General features: G+C 34.3%; 1 protein-coding gene across 1 annotated transcript in view; it reads right to left on the bottom strand.

The window, feature by feature from the left end:
• Positions 1–1,325: 1,325 nt before the first annotated feature.
• CEP57 (centrosomal protein 57) overlaps positions 1,326–23,632 on the bottom strand; it is a 47,452-nt gene continuing 25,145 nt past the window's right edge. The window contains exons 3-11 of the mRNA XM_012743904.3: positions 22,084–22,263; positions 21,616–21,737; positions 19,347–19,463; positions 18,319–18,396; positions 11,177–11,284; positions 10,402–10,479; positions 6,050–6,291; positions 4,871–5,015; positions 1,326–3,207 (exon numbers count right to left, since the gene is read on the bottom strand). Coding sequence (XP_012599358.2) covers positions 2,974–3,207; positions 4,871–5,015; positions 6,050–6,291; positions 10,402–10,479; positions 11,177–11,284; positions 18,319–18,396; positions 19,347–19,463; positions 21,616–21,737; positions 22,084–22,263 — 1,304 coding nt within the window. The 3' untranslated portion in view covers positions 1,326–2,973. The remainder of the gene's footprint in view (positions 3,208–4,870; positions 5,016–6,049; positions 6,292–10,401; positions 10,480–11,176; positions 11,285–18,318; positions 18,397–19,346; positions 19,464–21,615; positions 21,738–22,083; positions 22,264–23,632) is intronic.

The raw sequence follows: 23,632 nt of genomic DNA, 5'->3' as shown, positions 1-23,632 counted from the left end.
AAATCAAACAATAATCAAAACTACAGTACTTTTTTACTAATTACGTCACTATACAGATAGTCTGAACCTTAGCCCTGCTTGGTTTTGCAATGAGGAAATATAGTTTCTGTTAGTACATCCAATATTAGCAAAATCAGTACCAAAATGATTTGGTCATTGTGTGAAATTTGTTATGAGAAAATTTTTAATGACACTTAAGCAGCCAATCAAGTATTAAAGCTAAATTTTCTACTCTAAATATTTCACAAATCTATTCTATTCTCTCCATTCCATCATTTTCCTCACCTAAACCTTTATCATCTTGGTCTGATACCATATAAGAGAATGTAGAATAGCTGAAGAGATCAAGAATTTAAAGCTTCGAGTCTTAATATACTTGCATCTACTTCAAATTCCATTCAAAAGGCAGAGAAATGTAAGTGCAAACCAGTGGCTTTTCTCATCTTCTGTAGGAGTCTCCAATATGTTCAAGTGCTTACACTTGAACATCTAAGATGGACCACAGGTATGTGTGTGGAAAAGGGAAAGGAGTGCTTAAAATTTTTATATATTTACACAAACAAAACTTCTAAACTTAGTTATGTTTTATATTTCTATGAATATTGGTTGTGCATGTGTACTTTTTCTTTATGATAAGGGATACAAAATTTAGAGACCAGTCTGACCAAAGTTTACTTCTTATCCTCCTGTAATCTCTGCCTTACCCTCTATTCTTCTCTGCATATCTCAATTTTTATGTACCAGTACTACTACATAATTCCCCCATGTAAACTGCAGATTCCTACTTTCCCAGTTCTGTTGATTCTATCTTGTGGACCTGGAACAACTGTTCTCCCTTGCAACTAAGTCCTATTCTCTAGAGTTTAGGCATCATCTCTTCCTCTGGGAAGTTATCCTTGATTCATCACTCCCCTCTCTGCCATGCCTGCCTCTCCTCTGCCCCACAGCACTGTGCACATGGCTATTACCACTACATTCCCCCATGCCATATTGAAATGAACAATTCAGATGTGTACCACAAGTCTGTAAACATACCTTTCTTACTCAGCTTGGTATCCACATTGGCAGTTTAGACATAGAAGATACTTGTATTTGAAACAAAATGCAATAAAGTTCTGCTACAGCATAAGTGGATTGATAACATATCCCTCTACTATAAACTCTCAGATAAGAAACCTAAAACAGTATTTTCTTTTTTTAGTTCTCACCTGAGAATATCAAAAGCTGGGAGCAGTTATTTTAGTTTGAATCCTAGCTCACAGATGGGGTGGGATTTAGCATCATTCAATCACTCTTCTCCTAATTAGGACTCAGAGCCACTAAAATTCAAATGACAGTTATACAATTTAATGACCTGAAATATAAAAAAGGAGATAACAAAAGTTTAATAGTTGAAAAAGTGGCTGAGACACAAATATTTACCATGTCACCAGAGCAGTGATTCTCACTTTTCTCGGGTCTAAAGGCTCACTGTTGTGAATCTGATCAAGGTACAAACCTGCTCATCAGAAAATGGCACACATTAGCAAAAGTTTACATACAACTTTAGGAGATTCACAGATAAGTCCAAATCTACTTAAAGATCTTAAATTAAGAACTCTCAACTGTAGAAAGGCTAGACAAGCCTAGCGCTCAGGTAGCCACAACAATTAATTCTGGCTGTCTGGATATAATCCTAGATAGAACTCCATCTCAATTTCAGGAGAGACATATAAAAGGCATTCCTTTACTATGTGGCTATGCGTCCATTAGCACACTTATATCATGAGGTAATTCAATCTTGTTGGGCTTACTTTCTATATAAGCATGAGAATGGGAAATTAAGTACCAAATACACATTCTATAGTTTCTATATATACTATAGTTTCTCATAATTAATGTCCTATTTAGAACTGTTTTTGAGAGTTTACACCAAATAAAGCCTTTATTAACAGGCTGTTAAAGAAAGTTTCAGTGCTTCTTAAAAGAACTGCTTTATTGACTTAAGTGGCAAATTTATAAAAAGTTAACATTTCTTGATCTACTAAAAATTATGATTTACATTAACATAATGACAATTGTGTACAGGTCATATTACATTCATACTGTACACCAGATAAAGCAAATATTAAAGGGGATCTCTAAATTTCAATATTAAAAACCATAATGCCTTGACTGAATAGCATGATTATAAACAGGTATTAAAAACTGCAACTGTGTATTTGCCTATAACATCCCCCATTTTCTCTTCCACTCTAACTTGACATCAAAATCTCATTTCATTGACAATTTGTTTATACTTTCAAAGTTCTTTCATAATTTTTACAGGCAGTTCATTGAAAATGATTGCTTGGGTCTTTTAAAAAATTTTTAACAGTGGATTAAAAAGCAATACTAGGGCATTTAATACTGATCAATGTTTGAAATGCCAAAAAGCAAAACAAAACCAAAAATCCTCTTAAATATATATAAATATTTAAATATTAAAATCATTGAATATAGAAATATTGATAAACTTCCATCAATAGTAGAAACAAAGTATATTTAATGGTTGTATTAGAAAGGGGATGTGGGCGCTTCATGCCAGGGGAAGATTTAAAAATGAGACTTTTCAAGCAAGCACTGCCTATGGGATAGCCTCATATTTTGAAAATTTAAACCTAATTTTATTACGTACAAAGAACTATTTTATAAAATCACATCCACAAGTAAAAAATTGGTAATTTCTTTACAAAGTGCAATAGATCAGTACAGCAAATTAATCTCAAAGAAACAGATTATGTGTGGCTTCTCAGGCTTTAAAAACTCCCCTGGTCTCCATTTAAATGGTTTAACATTTAGTCATGTTGCATACACAAAAAGCCAGTGTAATGAAGCTTGAGTTCCTTAATACCTGCTACTAATTAATTCCAACATAAGTGAGTATGAGTAAATTGTCAACAACTGACTGATGAGGTACAGATTATCTGAATAAAATTTATGACCTGGTCCAACTCAGTAATCCCAACACAAACTACTGCTTTGTAATGAATTCTGTATGGTCTGCATGTCCTTCAATAACTGAAGATTTTTCCTGCTTTTTTCTCCAGGTCTCAGTTTGGCACAATCCTTCTTATTTGTGGTCCCTGTGATTCCAGAAGAACGGCTGCTGCTGTTTCCTTCCTCATCAAGAGTCTTTTTGGTAGCTTTTAATTCCTTCTTCTGCTTTTCTATCTTTTGTTTCTCCAGCTATACCAAATAAACAAGGGAGGGAAAAAGAAGAATTTAAAGAAAACATTCTCTTCTGCCAACTAGCACCTACAAAAATAACTCTCTTACTAACTGAAACTCAAGTAATATAATCTAGGTGTATTTTCTGAAAGGCTTCAAAACTCTATTGTACTAGTCATTTACACTCAGTACATAAAACATAACAATATACAAAACAAGTAAACAAGAGAGTAAACATATCAATTCTGGTATCATAAAGTATTACTGCCCAAGTACAGAACAGGGTGAGTGAAAAGCAGGGGGTGGGGTCAGCTGGAGAAAGGACTCAGGGAGGAGACAAATCTAACAAGGAAATGAAGGATGGGAAGGATTTTCACAAATGAGGGATAGGCATTCTAAGAAACTAGTCTGAGCAAAGAAACATATTCCAGATGGATGAAGCTATGAAAAGGATTCTTAATTTTATTCTTGTTCTATTATTTTTAGAATAATTTAATTTAAAATAGGGGAACTTTAGTTTTACTTTAGCTAACTGCTGACATGTTTGTGTTCCATGAGAATAAAGTTAAGTTTAATTAGGACAAGCAACAAATTAGACCATTAGTCCTATAGGCATCATTTGCTTACATTTCTTTTTGAAACATGAACTTTGGAAAAAGTGCTTTAAAAAAGCCTAGGTTTTGAAGTTGAAAAGGTCCAAGTATGTATCCCAGCTCTGCCATTAACCAGTGAGCTAGTCAGTCCATCCTTGGGCAAGTTATTTACTTTCAGTGAGGTTATATGTGCACAACCCAGAAAGCTTGGCCCAGCATCTTCATCTATAAAATGAGAACAGTATACCCACTTCACAAGCCTTTTGTGAAAATTAAATGAGATGACATACTGAAAGCAATTGGCACTATGTCTGTCATACGGCTAACAACAATCAAACCTGTTCTGCTCCATTTTAGTAATACCACCATTCTTCATAATACATCTTCCTTCAATGTGGTAGCCAGCAGTAAGCAGCCCTAATATTTCTATTTCCAAAACATACCCTAATTCCAGTCACCATCTTTGCACAGTGCTGACCACCTCTACTAACCTCTGATGAGTGTTAATAGCCTAGCTGGTCTTTCAGCCTATCTTAACCTCACTGTCCTATACCTAGTTGTCACAGTCATCTCTCAAATACATGAATTGTTGTGTTTCTCTCTGGATGAAAACCTTCGACTATGACTTCACCACTACACTTAGTAAATACTAAATGGCTGATTTATTTACTATAATTAGTAACATCAATATAACTAAAGAGTTTTTTCCACATTTTTATATCTGACTTATTCCTTTGGAAATTAAGAATTTCTAGGTACTTTTTAGAAAACTTACTTGGGTAAGCTCTGAGCCATTTATCACAGAAGTTAAAGTTTATTCACAAAGATAAGAATATTAAATATATTCAGTATTTGAAAGATGTATCTGAGATGTAACTTACTCTAAGTGATTAAAAGACAGTATTTTTCCTAACCCACTTTAACATCAATTCTTATTAATACACTTAATAAGTGTCTTCAATAAAGAAATATCTCCTGTAGCTCTTTATTATGATACACTTAGTGTCATTATTTAATATAGCTGAAGAAAAGTGTTTATTTTTGTTTTTTTAATCATTAGAAATTTAAGTGAAGGGAAATTAAGTTACCTGGGCTTGGTATTTTCGAACTTTAGTTATTTGATTGGCTTTTGCCTCCATCCTTCTCACTAATGCCTCCAGTTCACGCTCTAAGTTTTCTTTCAGTTCAACAGTTGGCGACTCCTGGATAAGTTTTGCAAGCTGCTGGTGATCACTATATATAAAAGTAAAGCTTGGTTAAGTTTACTATGTTTCAAGGTTAGGTCTTATTATATCTCATTCACCATGAGGTCACTGTTGTCTGTTAAAAAATGATTTAATTTTTTGAATACAGCAACAAGTTTTCAAATTATCAGTGACAGTTTTAAAAAGTTCACAAAAGGCAATGGAGGCAAATGCAAAAGAATTCTTAATGTCAAAGTGTTAATTATTTATATTCTTATTCCCCCTATGAGAGTATTACATATGTAGAAAGGGTATTCTAGAGAAGGACTTTGTTCTTCAAACACATCCTAACTTATGAGTTAAGTTTAGCTAAACTTAATGTAGTCACGTGCCATTTAACAATGTTTTCGTCAACAACAGATCAATATATAATAGTGGTCTACTAAGATTGTAATACTGTACTTTTTCTATGTTTAAATAACACAAATGCTTACCAATGTGTTACAAATGCCCACGGTATTCAAGTATAGTAACATGCTGTACAGGTTTGTACTTTAGGAGTGATAGGGTAAACCAGGGGTGTGGCCTTCCAGATTCCCAAGTGCGGCCCCTTGACTACATCCAAACTTTTAAAGGGATTTGTTCTGTGAAGTTTGGATTCAGTTGAAAGACTGCAATTCAAGGATCCAGAAGGCCACTTGTGGTCCCAATACCATATATTTTAGTTTGTGTAAGTACACTCTATGATGTTAGCACAATGACAAAATTGCCTAATGATGCATTTTTCAGAATATATCCCCATTGTTAAGTGATGCTTAACTGTAAATCGAGCTCTCAAACAAGGAAATAAAACTGAAATGTAAACTTTGGTCTTTAAAACATTTAAGTATTAGAAAAAGGAGAGATTTTTACCCTTAATAGGTGTATATATATTTATTAAAGTCCCAGTAAATTGGCTAGTGCAAAGACTGTGCTCAGCAGTATTGGCTGAACAAATGAAAGGAAGATTAATAAAGTCACCAAGAATTAAAAAACAATAAGGTTTTAGAAATGTATTTAAAAAAACCAAAAACTAGAACTCACAAGCTCATTTGCCCAAATTCATCCTGTAAGGTCTGTAAGACTTCTGACAACTCCTCATTAATGCTATTGGAGGAGGGCGGTGTTACCGACAACTTCTTACTTTTACTACCTCGTGGAGATACTTGCTTTGCCAAAGGAACACTGTTGATTACTCGATCATTGCACAAAACTTTACTGTGTTGCTTCATTAGATGCAAGACATGCTGGACATTGGCTACCACGGCATGGCTAGGACTGGTGGACTAAAGAGAGAAAAATGATATAAGAAACAAGTATTTGAAGCTACATTCTCTATACCTGTTTTCTTTTTACTATACAGTCTGGGTAAAAAGACACTGAGGGCCCCCCCAGCTTCCACTTTTGACAAAGTCCCATGCATTCAATCTCTGAAATATCTCCAATCCATCTCTTACTATCCACTTTATTATTCACTTGGCTTACGCATCCATCTCTTCAGCTATAGAAGACATCTCAGTTGGTCTTTCTGCTCTCAGTCTGTCTTTAACTCCATAGTATTATCACTTATCCTCCTAAAATATTATACTTATCATGTTCTCCTATTTGAAATTCTCTGATGTAAATCCACTGACTACAATACCCAAACTGAGCTGCAGCCTACGCTTCCTGGCCTCATGTCCTACCATCTCTTAATTTCTCTCCATATTTTGAACAACTATTTGCAGATGGCTTTTTGTGTGTGTGGCTACTTTATACTGTTATAATAAAACTGGGTTCAATTATATCATTTTTAAAGGTTTCCTTAAAACTGCCTTGCAATTAATCGGTCCATTCTCAGATCACCATTAACATTTTCAACATATTTCTATCATGGCACTGATCACAATATTTTAATTGCGTTTACCAATTTCACATATTAAACCGCCTGCATCCAGGTGGTAAAGACTATTATTGTATTCATTTCTCTGTCCTGGAATAGGAGGAAGCACTAAGTACATGTTTGTTACATAAACAACATAAAGAAGAAATACCTGGGAGCCTTCTTGGGACTTTATTTTTGAACACTAAACAACCATCACAATTTGCTATTCCAGTTTACAAGCAGATGGCTGGGCTTACGTGGCTCCATAAACATCATTAAATAGCTTATTTAAAATGCGTATTTCTAGATAGCACTCCAACTCAGCAAGAGTGAGACCCTGTCTCTACTAAAAATAAAGAAATTAGCCAGGCAACTAAAAACAAAAAATTAGCTGGGCATGGTGGTACACGCCTATAGTCCTGGTTACTCAGGAGGCTGAGGCAGGAGGATCCCTTGAGCCCAAGAGTTTGAGGTTGCTGTGAGCTAGGCTGATGCCATGGCACTCTAACCTGGGCAACAGAGGGAGATACTGTCTCAGAGAAAAAAAAAAAGTCTCAAATAATCGGAACTCTTCTGTCAAACTGTCTAATATTAATTTATTTTCTGACACTACTTCTACATCTTTTTCCTCAATGTGTGGCAATGGTTTTGAAGCACTCAACTCCATCAAGTCATCTGCTGTTAATTATTTTGTTGTGGTATCTGTTAGCTCTGGAATTTCTGCAAGATTCCTATCTTGAAACCCTTCACACCCCCCAGACCTTTTTTTGCCATATCCACAATCTCTTTAATGATTTCTCTGACTGACTCTGTTGTTAGTTCTATGAACTCATGCACAATATCTGGACACAGTTTTCTACAGCAGCAATTTATTGTTTCCGGCTTGATGATTTTCAAAGTTTTTTCTATAACAATGATGGTATCTTCGATGGTGTAATCCTTCCAGACTTTCGTGATGTCCTATCGAGGTACTCTTTCATAGCACTAACAATCCTTTTCACAGAGTACCAAGTGTTATGAGCCTTAAAGGTCCTTATAACCCCCGATTTAGAGGCTGAATTAGAGGGACTGTTTATGGGGGCAAATAGACCACTTCGATACCTTAGGTGTTGAACTCATGGAGTTTGGAGTGCCCAAGGGCATTTGTCCAATATTAAAAGAACTTTAAAAGGCAGTCCCTTACTGGCAAGGTACTTACTTCCTGACTTAAGGGACAAAGCATTGATGAAACCAATCCAGAAAAAGGATTTTCACTGTTCAGACCTTCTTGTACAACCCAAAGACTGTCAGCTGGGATTTATCTTTTCCCTTAAAGGCTCGAGTTTTAGCAGCTTTATAGTTAAGGGCAGTCCTGATCATAAATGTGACTGACTGCATTTGCACAAAACAGTACAGTTAACCTATCCTTTCCTGCCTTAAATCCTAGTGCTTGAGGCTGGGCACGGTGGCTCACACCTGTAATCCTAGCACTTTGAGAGGCAGAGGTGGGAGAATTGCTTGAGCTCAGGAGTTCGAGACCAGTCTCTACTGTAAATAATAATTAAAAAAAAAAAATCCTGTACTTGATTCTCTTGCTTAGTAACAAATGTTCTTTGTGGCATTTTCCCCCAGAATAGGGCACTTTTGTCTGCATTCAAAACCTGTTTGAGCAGATATCCTTTCTCCTCAATGATTTTTTAAATGACATCTAGGAACTCATCTGCTGCCTCACATTTTTAAAGTCAAAACTCTTTCTAAAATTATCAAACCATCCTTTGCTGGCAGTAAATTCTCCAGTTTTAGATGCTTCATCCTCCTTTTGCTTTAAGTTGCCATATGACTTCACTTTTTCTCAAACCATATTATAAGCGTCTATAGGTTAGGTACACCTTTCTTATAGCAATCCTGAACCCACATAAAAGTTGAATTTTCAATACTAGATAAAAAGGTATTTTGCAAAAAGTGCAAGGTTTTCATACCTGCTAGGATAACTACATGGACGGTTTTATAAATTCCTCTTCATTTTTTAAAATAAAAAAATGGTCCTTACGTTGGATTCGTTTATTTTGAAATGGCAGGCAACCACAGTTACAGACTTTAATCCAAAGTACATTACAAGAAAATTCAACATTTTCTTGTAATGTCATGACTTTTCTCTGCTTCTTGTGGGCATGTCCACCATTACTAGAATGGGTAATGGTGTTACCATTTGTGGGGCACTTTGCATGAGTCCCATGGTATCAGTCGACGTTTATGGTATTGCACTAAACAATGGAAAACATGAGATAACTTTGAGACATCACTTTTTACCTATGATATCCCGTTTACTGGAGATATCAAGTGCTCATGTGGAGATTTAAGTGGATACTCCCAACACTTGAGCTCACTGAAATAGCAACAAGAGGTGGCTACAAAATATAGTAGTACAGTATGTATTCCAGTTAACTTTATGCAGTTATGATTTAATACTGCATCTTTACGTTTGTTTAAATTTCTCTTCACTACAAATGTGCCATGTATAGTATGTGTGGGCAAAAGTGGTGACAAATTTTAACCTTTTATAATAAATATGTATATATTTTATGGTATTAAATGATAAAATAGACTAGTATCTACATATATTTTTATGCATTCATGACACCTTTTCCCTAATATTTGATATTCTTAGGCTATGCGGTTTGTGAGTTTTTTCAAATTGTCACAAATTTTCCTCAAATTTTCTAATATATTCTTAAAAAGTCATGTGTAAGTAGACCCATGCAGTTCAAATCCATGTTGGTCAAGGGTCAATTGTACTTTTAGGAAACACTTGTTACCATTTATGTATTACATTCCCTAAGCTTTCATTAAGGGTTTACTATGGGTTATAAATAAATAAATATGTAAATAAATATTTTAAAAAGAACAACTAAAATGAAAATTCAAAAGAATGTTTACTTCCCAACCTGCTAAGCCTGACAATCTAGTTGGGCATTACAGCTATCTACACATAAAACAACCAGGGTCACTATCGGCTCATAAAAAACAGAGTTAAGCACTTGCTAGAAATCACTCAGTACTTGATATCTGACAACATTATCATCTCTACGTTTAAATGCTAAAGGAACATAAGATGCAAGTCTATGTATGACTGCTTCTTGGAGAATTAGTCTTAGAAATGATCTAGATGTGAGGACAAACAGGATGTGCTATTTATTTACTTAAATATCTACTTATATTTTTAAATATAAACCAACAGGATTGATACTAAAATTCCAATGCTATAAATATACTATTTATTTCCTTAACCCCTATCTGCCGTGACAGCTTCTTTAACCTAATGTCTCTGCTTTTAGCACTTCCCTTCCACATAAGGTAGTCTTTTTCATCTCCTCCCTGCTCCCTCAATCTCACAAAACCATCCCCCAATCTCATTCTCACATCACTATAATGCACACTGGTAAAGGAGGCAAAAAACCAATTTCTACAATTTAAAGACATACATACAGATGTGCAGATTTAATTCAAAGATCTAAGTTGTTAAAAAAAATAATCTAGAGTTTGACCAACTCACCTTTCCAGCTACAAATGGCATATCACCCAAGCATAATCTATAATGTGGCTGTGCACTCAAATAGTTCCTAGAACTCTTCTGAAAGGAAAACAATTTTATTTTATTAACGTGATAAAAACAGACCATACATGACTATGTAATACTTAATAATACTAGTTTTGTATAGTTTTTTTAAAAATTTATTTTAGCATATTATGGGGGTATAAGTGTTAAGGTTACTTATATTGCCCATGCCCCCCCAAGTCAGAGCTTCAAGAGTGCCTATGCCCCAAATGTTGCACATCTTACTCATTGTGGTTGTATATACCCATCCCCCCCCCACACCTGATAAATGTTACTCCTATATGTTCACTTAGGTGTTGATCCGTTAATACCAATTTGCTGGTGAGTACATGTGGTGCTGGTTTTTCCATTCTTGAGATACTTCACTTAGTAGAATGGGTTCCAGCGGTATCCAGGAATATACAAGAGGTGCTATATCACCATTGTTTCTTAAAGCTGAGTAGTATTCCATAGTTTTCTTTAGTTCTAAAATGCTTATATATATGTAAACACACACACAGAATTTTTTTTCTCACTATCACAGTGAGATAATTTTTTTTTCTCACTATCACTCCTAAAACTTTAGGAGTAGATACTACTTATTCTCACCATCCCAATGAACAAAGTAAGAATGAAAGACATTTACTCTCATAGTAATGCATGATTTATGAATGATTTCACATAAATTTTACCAAATAATCAGTACTTTGCCTGATTGGTTCTGTATTCATACCTTTTCTGGTGATTTTGGCTTCTTTTTTTTAATTCTTCTTGCACTGGGAACATATGGTGTTGCTTTATCATCAAAGATAAGTCTATTTGTTTCTAGACCAGTCTGCAACTAGGGAAAATATGAAAGCCTAAAAGTTAATGCTGTAAAAATAAAAGCTATGGTTCAAATTTGAGATATGCCATGTAAAAGCCTATAAAAACCAACAATCGTATCTGACTGAAAAACACATCATAGCTGATTAACTATATTTTGAACCACTCAATATTTGTCAAATATTTTAAATCAATACTGGTCTCTCATTTTACCTTCAACTGCTGTGTTATGATTTTTTTCACAGCCTAGAATGCATTAGCGCCACTATCTGTAGTTGCTCCACAAATTCTATCTAATGAGTTAAATGCAACGTATATAACTCTAAACTGATGCTTCAATAGTTTTCTGTGAAAAGATGGCAGCTGCCTGACACAAAGCATCTGAAGAGCAAAATATATTCCTTCCTCTTCTAAAAACTCACACACTTACTATATAAAAAGAAAAAAAAATTGAAAATTTATGTCCAAAAAAATCTGGAAGGTATTTCAGCAAATGTTACCAAGCCCTTTCCTATAAAAGCTTAGTAACTACTTTAATTAAAAATAATATTCAAAGATTGCTGACTAGAGATATAAGTTGCCATATCTTCTTAGAAAGAAGGAAAAGTTTCAGATGAAAAAAACACAGAATCAGCACAAGATATCGGAAAGTATGAAAAATCAGAGTGAAAGGACATGCCAAAAGGAGCACACCAACTCTCTAGCAACTGATCCCAACCAAAATGGAAATATTGAAATGACAGAAAGAACTGCAAATATGGATTGTAAGGAATCTCAATGAAATCCAGGAGTAAATGGAAAACCAACTCAAAAGAAATCAGAAAAACAATTCAGGAAATGAATGAAAATTTTACTAAAGATATAAAGACTATAGACATTTTACTATAGACATATTAAAAAAAAACAACCTACAACTACTGGAAATGAAAAATTCATTTAAGGAAAATACAAAACACAGTGGAAAACTTTAATAATAGACTAGACTGGGCAGAAGAAAGAAATTCAGAGCTTGAAGGCAACTCTTTTGAATTAACTCAGTCAAAAATAAAGAACAAAGAATCAAGAGGAATAAACAAAGTCTACGAGAAATATGGGATTATGTAAAACAAGCAAATGTAAGAATCATAGGCATCCCAAAAGGTGAAAAGAGAAAAAGCACAAGGTCAGGAAAACCTATTTAGGAGAATAATTGAGGAAAACTTTCCTGTCTCTGGATTTAGATGCCCAAATATAAGAAGCTCAGAAGACACCTGGGAAATTCATTGCAAAGAGGAAATCACCAAGACACATAGTCATCAGAGTGGCCAAAGTCAATGAGAAGGAGAAACTCCTGTGAGCTATGAGGGAAAAGCATCAAGTAACTTACAAAGGAAAACCCATCGCTAACTGCAGACTTCTCTGTAAGCCAGAAGGGGATTGGGGTCCTATCTTCGGTCTTCTTGAAGAAAACAACTACCAGCCTAGAATTCTGTATCCTGCAAACTAAGTTTCATATACGAAGGAGAAATAAAGACTTTTCCAGACAAGCAAACACTAAAAGGAATACGTCACAACCAAACTGGGAAACACTAAGAACTGCATTATACATAGATCGACACAAAAAAGATCACCCAAAAGCTAAAAGCTCACAGCTCATATAAAACAGCACAAGAAACAAAGCAATGAGGTACTACTCAACATGATGAACTGAACAGTATTTCACATATCAATTCTATCACTCAACATTAACAGTCTGAATGCTGCTCTCAAAAGACAGGCTAGCTGAACGGATGAAAAACACAACCCAAGTTTCTACTGTCTCCATGAAACACATCTAACCCACAAGGACTCACAGACTCATGGTGAAGGAATGGAAAAAATATACTAAGCAAACAAAACCAAATGAGAGCAGGTGTAGCCATTCTCATATTAGATAAAAATTAATTTTAAATCAATAATGATAAAGACAAAGATGGTCATTATATAATGGTAAAGGGAGCAGCAGTTTAACAAGAAGATGCAACAATCATATATATATATATATATACCTAAAATAGGAGCTCTCAGATTCATAAAGCAAATTCTGATAGATCTAAACGCAGAGATAAATGGCAGCATTGTAACTGCCAGGGACTTCAACACTTCTGTAACAGACCCAGACAGATCATCAAAGCAGAAAATAAGGAAATACTGGATTTAAACGGTACTCTAGAACAAATGGACCTAACGAGCATTTACAGAACATTTCATCCAAAAACTACTGAATACATATTCTTCTAATCAGTGCATGGGACATTCTCCAAGACTGATTATGTCTTATGCTATATACTGCATCTCAAAACAAATTAAAAAAATCAAAATCAAACCACAGCAGAATAAAACCAGAAATCAATTCCAAGAGAAACTCCAAAATCCACACAAAGTAATGGAGATCAAACCTGCTGCCGAACAATTCTTGGGTCAAGAAGGAAATTAAGATGGAAATCAATTCCTTGAGAACTGAACAACAAAGAGGACAGAATCTATCAAACTCTATGGAATTAACCAAAAGTAGTCCTAAGGGGAAAATTCATATATTTAAATGCCTACATCTAAAAGACAGAAAGATCAGTGGGTTTCATCCCAGGGATGCAAACATGAATGAACATATGTGATTCATTACATAAGTGAAACTAAGATAATATGATCATCTCAATAGATACATAAAAAGCATTTGATGAAATCCAGCATCCTTTCAGGATAAAAACCGTCAACAAAGTAGGCCCAGAAGGAACATATCTCAAAATTATAAAAGCCATATATGACAAACCCACAGCCAACCTCAAACTGAATGAGAAAAAATTGAGAGCAATTTCCCTAAGAACTGGAACAAGACAAGGCTGTCTTGCCCACTGTCACCACTTCTATTCAATATAGCATTGGAAATCCTAGCCAGAGCAATCAGACAAGAGAAAGAAATAAAGGGTATCCAAATCAGGAAAGAGGAGGTCAAGCTATTGCTTTTCGTTGATAGTATGATCTTGTATCTAGAAAATTCCAAAGATTCCAACAAGAGACTTCTAGAAATCAATGTACACAAATCAGTAGCATTTCTATAGATAACAGTTAAGCTGAGGGTCAAATCAAAGACTCGATACCATTCATGATAGCTACAAAGAAAATAAAATACTTAGGAATGTACTTAACCAAGGTGAAAGATCTCTGTAAGAACTAAGAAATGCAAACACTGATGAAAGAAATCACAAATGACACAAACAAATAAAAAAACATATGCACCTGGATCAGTAGAATCAGCATTGTTAAAATGTCTATACTGCCTTGAGTGATTTATAGATTCAATGCAATCCCTATCAAAAAACCAATATCATCTATCACAGATCTAGAGAAAGTAATTCTACCCTTTGTCTTCACCAAAAAAGAGCCTGAATAGCCAAAGCAATCTTAACATGTTGATAGCCACACACAAAAAACTCCCAGAAACTTCTTGGGGACACTGTTTTATTATGAAAACAGAATACAAACTTTGAGTGTAACTTAAACACGAATAGAAAGATAAAACTTATTGATTTCTATTCATTTAATCCACGTTTTAAAAATTAAATTGTCAATATTAATTGTAACAACAAGAACATCAACAAAGTAAGATTTTATATATGCTTCATGTAGCCCTGGGATTGAAACTAGAGTGAATTAAATAAATACAATTCTCATGGCAGTCAACATGTTAAACAAAAAAGAATGAACTTGGAGGCATCACATTACCAGACTTCAAACTATCCTACAAGGGTATAGTAACCAAAACAGCATGGTATTGGTTACAAAAATAGAGAAAATAGATCAATGGAGCAGAACAGAGAACGCAGACGTAAAACCATCTACCTACAAACAACTGATCACTGGCTAAGCAGACAACAACTTACACTGGGGAAAAGAAGCCCTATTCAATAGATGGTGCTGGGAAGGGGGATAGCTGCATGGAGAAGAATTAAATAGGACCTCTATCCCTTACCGCTTATAAAAAGTAATCCAATATGGAGAAAAGACTGAAATGTAAGGCATGAAACTCTAAAAATTCTAGAAGAAAATGTAGAAAAAACTCTTCTAGATATTGGCCTAGGCAAAGAATTTATGACTAAGATCCCAAGGGCAATTATAACAACAACAAAAATAAATAAGTGGGACTATATTACATTACAAAGCTTCTGCACAACAAAGGAAATAATCAACAGAGCAAATAGATAAGCTACAGAATGGGAGAAAATATTCACAAGCTATACATCAAATAAAGGGCTAATATCCAGAATCTACAAATAATTCAATCAAATCAGCAAGAAAAAATGAAACGATATTGTTAAGAAGTGGGCAAAAGACATGAACAGGAGCTTTTCAAAAGAAGAGAAATGGGCAACAAATACATGAAAAAAATACTCAATGTCACTAATCTTAAGGGAATTGCAAATCAAAACCACAGTGAGACATCACCTTACTCCTGTCAGAATGGCTATTATTAAAAAGTACAAATACAATAGATCCTGGTGTAGATGCAGAGAGAAAGAATGCTTGTACACTGTTGGTGGGAATGCAAATTAGTACCACCTCTAAGGCAAACAGCATGGACATTTCTCAAAGAACTAAATGTAGACCTACCATTTTATCTAGCAATCCCACTACTGGGTTATCTACCCAAAGGAAAAGAAGTCATTTTATCAAAAAGGCACCTGCACTCAAATGTTTATTGCAGGAAAATTCACAATTGCAAAGATGTGGAACCAATCCAAGTGCCCATCAATTCATGAGTGGATTAAGAAAATATGGTGTATATAGGGTGTCCCAAAAGCTGCCATACGTAAGGAAAATGGGAAATTGTAGTTAAATGTACATTTACAAAATTGTACACAATTTTTCCTTTGTATGGAGACTACAAAGGAAATTTCATAGTAGAAATCTCACAAGAAATTAATAAGGATTTCAAAAAAGGACTGTCATTTCCCCTTAACCAAATTTCTCAACTTTCCTTAAAAGAAAAAAACAAACAAAAAACTTGTCTTGAATAGTGGTTGTTTTAAATCTGCCTACATGTATCAAAAATGTCTGAAGTTTATGAGAAAAATTAAGATTTCCTGGCTCCTGTGTAGATCTCATGATTTTGGGCCTTTAGGTTGGGGAAATTTGTATTTTACAGGTATTTAAAAAGCCCCCCAGGAAATGATGATAGTGCTAGAACTAGAACCAATAATCAGAACCAATGGACTCTGTGTAAAAAAAAAAAAAATATTGAGATCATTACTAATACCGCCCACATAATTGCATTCTTTGGGGAAAGAATCTATTCAATGATGGAGAATAGAGGGATCTCTACCCTCAAGGCCCAAGGCCAGACTTGGAACCACATAGCCCTCATCATTGTTCTTCTAGTACAACAGTGTTCACTATTAGAACCCAAAACCTTTACTGATATTATATTATCAGCCATAGGTGATTTGATCCCTACTTGTTGCCTATTAAATGGAAAAGAAAGCAAAGGTAGCATAAATTAATTTTTAAAATCCATAAAACAATGAACTTGTTAAATTTTACATTTCATATATAATGGACTCAACAACACAATGCACATAAAGCACAACCTGTAAGTCTGCTTGTTACAAGTGAGGATATGAAGACACTATAAAGTGGTTTGCTCCAAAGTGGAAAATTGTCAGAGAAAATTTGTTGGGCATAAAGCCATGTGGCTACATAACTCAGAAAAGCACACTGAGAGGAAAAATACGAATCTAAAAACTGATCAAAAGGTAAATATTTGAGAAGGTAATATATCAGGTTTAATAGAAAGTAAATATCTTAAGTCAGTGAGTTCAGAGAAGCATTAGAAGAAACAGACAAAATAACAAAGATGAGATAATACAATGTTTATATTCCTGTGGTCACATATATGAGATGAGACCAGGACACCGTAGGCATTGGGCCACACACTGAACTGTGGAGACTCAACTCCTTGGAATTAGTACCTGCTTCTTTTTTATCGTGGAGACAGACTCACTCTGTCACCCTGGCATCATCCTAGTTCACTGTAACCTCAAATTCCTAGGCTCAAACAATCCTCCTGCCTCAGCCTCCTAAGTAGCTGGGACTACAAGCATGAGCCACTGCATCTGACTAATTTTTCTATTTTTAGTAAAGGCAGGGTCTTGTTCTTACTCAAGCTGCTCTTGAATTCCTGAGGTCAAGAGATCCTCCTACCTCGGCCTCCTAGAGTGCTAGGATTACAGGCGTAAGCCACCATGCCTGGCCCAGTACCTGCTTCTTGAATATGAGAAAAGGTACAAGCAAATGTCATAAAACTTAAAGGTCTTGGAAGGAGGAGGGGAATATCTGGGAGGTATTTAAGCAACTAAGCTCATAAGGACAGAGTCTTTAGTTGAAAACACAAATGTTTTATTTTACTGAATATATAAGACTTGCTTCAGTGGTCTTGTTAAATCTCCTAGAAATGCAGTTCCAGTTAGTACATTTAAACTCAACGTTTTTGTGAATCCACATTGCCTCATCTATTCTATCTAGTGGCCAGTACAGGGGATAAAATAACAAACTAGGAGAAAGTAGAGCTCATTTTCCTCATGTAATGGCTTCTGTGAACTGGTCTGGGTTCACTTGGTTTGGAACTGGGGCACCCCAGGACCTCAACTTCTGTTCAGGTGTCTTGAGGCCAAAGAAAATTAGTACCTATAAGTAGAATACTAAATGATGGTGTTTGTCATTTCTGATAGTGACCTGTGATAAGGTTTACATGATTACTTACCTTATGTGTATAATCGCTGATATTTTTTAGTCTGTTATTTTTTTAAATGCTGGTTGAAATCCATGATTTGAAATACGCTACAAAATTTGTTCAAATTTTACTCTTCGTATATAAAAATACTTGTTCAAAATTTTCCACATTAAGCTGTATCTACAATTTATATATTGGGCTATTCTAAAATATAAATAATCTAAGATGCCCAAATATAACTGTTTATTTGTATGTTAAAAGGGATTAAGAAATATGAGGAACCTATTTGCTCACATTTAACTTACCTCAGCTGCCTTAGCTTGCATACGTTTCCTTTCCTGTTCTTCTTCATGGAGTTTTGCTTCCAACTCTTGCATTTTTTTCTATGATAAAAACATCAAAAGTGATAATAGTAAAAAGACTTCAGTGTCTATTTGTAAAATTTTAATATTGCAGCATAGGCACTTGTGAATTTTAGCACAAATAAGCTTGTTCATTCACTCCAGTAATGGGATCTCTGGGCTTGACAGTATCCATGACACTCTCCATTGTGTTTAATGATGAGTCATTTGTGAGGTAAGCTGTGACATAGTTGGACAGAATTATGGGTAAAATCTACAGCCAAAGAACACAGATCTATGTGAAGGTAAATAGGCTATATGGAGGCCGAATCTGGAACTTTACTCTGAGTTAAGGTATTAAATACTTCCCAAGTGCAATAATTAAATCTAAAATTCACTCAGAGAACAACTTAAACCAAGTGATACAAACCTTAAGGATACTCAAAAACAGAATCCTTAAATAGAATTTCTTAAAAAAGAATTCCTCCTTTTTTCAAAAAGAATACCCATCAAGATTATAAAATGTGAACCTCTCCAAGCTTACACTTTTTTTAAAGCTCCTTTTTAAAAATTAATTAATAAGTGTTTTTTTAAGAGATAGGGTCTCACACAATGTCACCCAGGCTGGAGTGCAGTGGACTGATCATAGCTCATTGTAATCTTGAATTCCTGAACTCAAGTGATACTCCTGCCTCAGCTTCCAGAGTTGCTAGGACTATAGGTATGCGCCATGACACTTGGCTAGTATTTTTATTTTTTGTAGAGATGGGGTCTGGCTATATTGTCCAAGCTGGTTTTGAATGTCCAGGCTCAAGTGATCCTCCTGCTTCTGCCAACTGAAGTGCTGAGATTACAGGCATAAGCCACTAAGCTGGACCTAAAACTCCTACATACTTCTTTGCTGTAAGATCACCTTTATAGCTATAAATACTGAGTGATATAATTTAAAAAACCCTGATATGCATTAATGAGTATAAGTTGCATGCACTGACTTCTGCAAGAGCCTGCATTGTGGTAAGTTTATTATACTCCTGTTCAAGAAGATCCAGTTTTTCAAGCTGGCTCTGAACATGTGTTTGATCATGTTGTCGTTCTCTTTCTAAGGAAACCTGAAAAACAGCATTAAATACAGTATGATAATTTGACAATCAAAAAACAGGAAAACACTAAGCATACCTTAGAATACACTGTATGCTACTGTCTGGCCCTTCATAGAACTATTTAGATATACAGAGGAATTCTAGGAAAATAACATTAAGATGAAATCATAGGGGCATCAATAAATTATTGGTTTAATTGGAATATTGCCCTTACTATTAATATATATACTACTTTACATACCACATGGTTTTATATAGTGAGACTATCTCTGTGCCCTGGGATAGCAGGGACTTATTGGACATATAGGCTATACACACACACTACTTTCAATTAGTTTGGTCCTCTTAAGTAGTTAATTTCTGGTTTACATTTCTTTAAATTCCACATAAAACACTGTTTAACTTTTTATTTTCAGGTTTAGAATCACAGATTTAAAGAGACTTCCTCCTATAAAGACTTAAAGACTGATAGAATAAACCATTAAACTAGGAGAAGTGAAAATATACTAAATTGAGGCCTATTAGTAGTAAAAGCCAAAACACTAAATAATTGGACTTATAAACAGTATTTCTCCATACATAAGGCTATGACAATAGGTATCATAACAGCAGCAATTTGAACCCAGCAAAACAATATAAAGCAATAATTTTATCAGGAATTTGTATGAACTACTAATTCCCTTCTGTACACCTTAGTGATAATCACAGTTTTTAAAGTAGAGCCAGTCTTATGAAATTATCCTTATTAAAAAGGGCTATTTAAAATTTACTGATGAAACAAAGACTATAATCCAAAGACATCTATTATATAGCTGTCACCTAGATACATTAGTCAAGACATTTTAAAGTTATCAAATGGAACTGATCCCTCCCTTCTCCACCACATCCACCATAGAGGCAAAATAGCAATAATCGTGTAAATTATTTATTACTTAGCTAGCTTTAAATCAAGAAAGGAGAATCTCTACATACAAAAAAGAGAAAGGAACTTGAAAGCAAATGAAGGGATCCTAAAGTCTAATATCATATGATGCAGAACTGGAGCCTAGGTATATAAGATGTACAGGAATAAGACATAAAACTTCAGGCAATGTTTAATCCATAATAATCCAAGAATACCGACCAATATATTAACATAAATCTGGACCAGAGTCATTAAGCCTCAGCAAAGGTGAATCCACAATTGTCTCATAAGGCTGCCCACACAACTTAGGAAGTACCGAATTTCCACAAAAGTAACTCTAAAGAATATTGAGTCCACCATGGAAAAAAAAAAAACTATCATAAAAAAACCAAAAGAACATAAGGGAGAATCAGTAGATAAACAAATGAGAGGATGAACACTTTAAAAATATGAGAATTGTTTACAGTACTCAAAAAGAGAAAAATAAAAACCACAGAGCAATAGTATATTAAAATAACAAAAATAAGTGGATGGAAAAAGACCCATTGAAAATGTAAAAATATAGTTACTGAAATAAACTCAGTAACATAGTGAAGAGACCTATAATACTTATGAGAATTAAATACTGAGACATCTCCTCAAAGTATTGAGAAAAGCTGCATAGTTTTTCTGTTTTATATTTTATAGCATCTAGATCATATTAAGCATATAAATTGTCAAATTTTATATAACAGAGTTAAGCTGTCCAGAAATTGTAGTATTCATGATGAATACAAATTCTAGATAATAGGAAAAGGAAAATGCCTTAAAAAATATATTTGAGAATCATGTTGATGCCCTCTTAACAAATGTGCAGGTTACTTAAATACAAAGACGTCTGGTTTAACAAATCAGAAGAATACTTTGCTAAAATAACAACTGTTAAGAGTTTTACAAAGTATAAAGACCCTTCAAACAAGTATCTCACTAACTAGAGTCTTTAAATAAATTTAAGAGGTACAAAGGTAGACTCAAAGAAGTTAACATGACTTAAAAGTATGCTACAACTATATAGTATTTTTCCAATTGAAGTAATACTCCACACCAAATGCAACAATAACACTGAAGAAAGCCAATCAAACTTTCAGATTCCATAAGTGATCCCAAGAAATTTCAGTCCTTGACACCATTAGTCTTCACTGAGAATACAGATCTTTATTTCAATTAATTTCCCCCACAACTAACTGATCTTGAATATCTGACTGTGAGGTGCCTTACCTGTTTCTCCAAGACAGATGTCCTCTCTGTTTCTGCATGCTTTATCATATTGCGCATGTACTCCAACTGTTTTTCTAAAAGATTACACTTATTTTCTGCAGCTAACAACTGAGATGTAAGTTCTAAAAATACATAAAAAAAGAGACATCAGCTTACCCATAGAATAGTTTTAACAAACTGTTAACATTAATCAAATCTACTATATATAAAATATAAACACATTCCATCGCTCTGAAGCCTTTTCAGGTTATCTAAATCATTTTGTATGCTAGTGAAATCTGCTTTGCATTCAGTCAGTAAATTTAAGGAATGACATCAGCATCTGCTCCTTAAAATGCACTTGAGCACTATGTAATTTTGTAGTGCCCTAAAATACTAACCACTAGAAAACACTAACAGAGAATTGCTTTTAGAATAATTTCACAATACTTACTGATAGAATTTTATTTCCTTCATAATTAAACAAACCTTGATTGTGCTTTGATTCCTCATTCTTTGAATTCTCCCTTTCTTGTATCTGTTCATCTAGTACTTTCTTATATTCAATTGTTTCTTTAGACAAAGTTTTCACACTTTCTTCTGCCTGAATCCTTTCAAGTTCCAAGCGCCGAATCTTATCTTGAAGATTCTTCAGAGCAGAAAATATGGCTGCCAAATACAAACATGGACAATATAAGGTAAAAACATACATGGATTTTATAAAATGGTAAAAAAAATGTAGCTAATCACACAAAATTCACAAAACTGTCCCAAAGTACATTATTAACTGTCTAAACCTTTTCTGTTCTATTAATAAGCTTTACATGTATAACAGAATCCAACTGTAGAGTTAAAAAGTCAAGCACAAAAAACAATTAAAATCTACATTTTAAACACTCTCTAAATTCTCCTTCAAAAGTTTCTGATTATAAAAGTAATATGTATTCATTGTAGAAAATGTAGACTGTAGTCCCCAACCTCTGGGCTGTAGACCGATACTGGTCTGTAGTCTATTAGAAACTGGATGTACAGCAGGAGGTGAGTGGCAGGCAAGCTAGGGAAGCTTCATCTGTATTTATAGCAGCTCCCCATTGCTTGTATCATGACCTGAGTTGATCCTCCTGTCAGATCAGGAGCAGCATTAGATTCTGCATTATAGTGAGTTGTATAATTATTTCATTATATGTTACAATGTAATAACAACAAAAATAAAGTGCACAATAAATGTAATGAGCTTGAATTATCCCTAAACCATATCCCCTGCCCCACCATCCATGGAAAAATTGTCTTCTGCAAAACCGGTCGCCAAAAAGGCTGGGGACTACTGACATAGGAGATACAGGAATTCAAGAGATAACAATTGTCACTTTTAGTTCTTTCTACCTTTTTCGACATGCATAAAATAAATTGAGATCAAAACATACCTAAATTTTGTTTTTCACCTTAGCATTAACAGTGAGCATTCTCTTGTGTAATTGGTCTTAAAAGATTATTTCCTTATGAGCAATAATTAAAATCTAAAAACTTAAAGTTACTGGGTAAAAGAATATTTATATTTTAAAGGCTCTGAAACAAAGTACCTTCAAAAGGGGTTGCATCAATTTATAGTTTCATCGAAAGTATATGTCTTTGCCAACACAGAAAACCTCTGCGATTCTGATAAGGAAAACTTACGGTTATTTTGCATTTCTACTAAAGTTTAAATAGTTTAATATTTTTGTATGCATTATTGGCCAATTTTCTCCTTTTCATATATTTCCTTTACTTATTCTTCTGTGGGAAAAAGTTTCCCTCCTTCCATTTTATTTTCTGTCTTTAATTCTAGTTTTGGTGTTGTAAGTTTTGATGTACAGATGTTTTGATCTTTCATAAAGGTATACCTCTAACAATATTTCCCATCAAGTTTTCTTTCTTTGTTTATATACTTAGAAATTCTTTCTAACCTCGAGATCAGACAAATTTTGTATTTTCTTTTTTTTTTTTATTTCGGCATATTGTGGGGGTACAGATTTTAAGGTTTCAATAAATGCCCATTTCC

The sequence above is a fragment of the Microcebus murinus genome, chromosome 4 (genome assembly GCF_040939455.1).
Source record: "Microcebus murinus isolate Inina chromosome 4, M.murinus_Inina_mat1.0, whole genome shotgun sequence".
NCBI classification, from domain to species: Eukaryota; Metazoa; Chordata; class Mammalia; order Primates; family Cheirogaleidae; genus Microcebus; species Microcebus murinus.
This window is presented reverse-complemented; position numbering and strand designations above follow the sequence as displayed.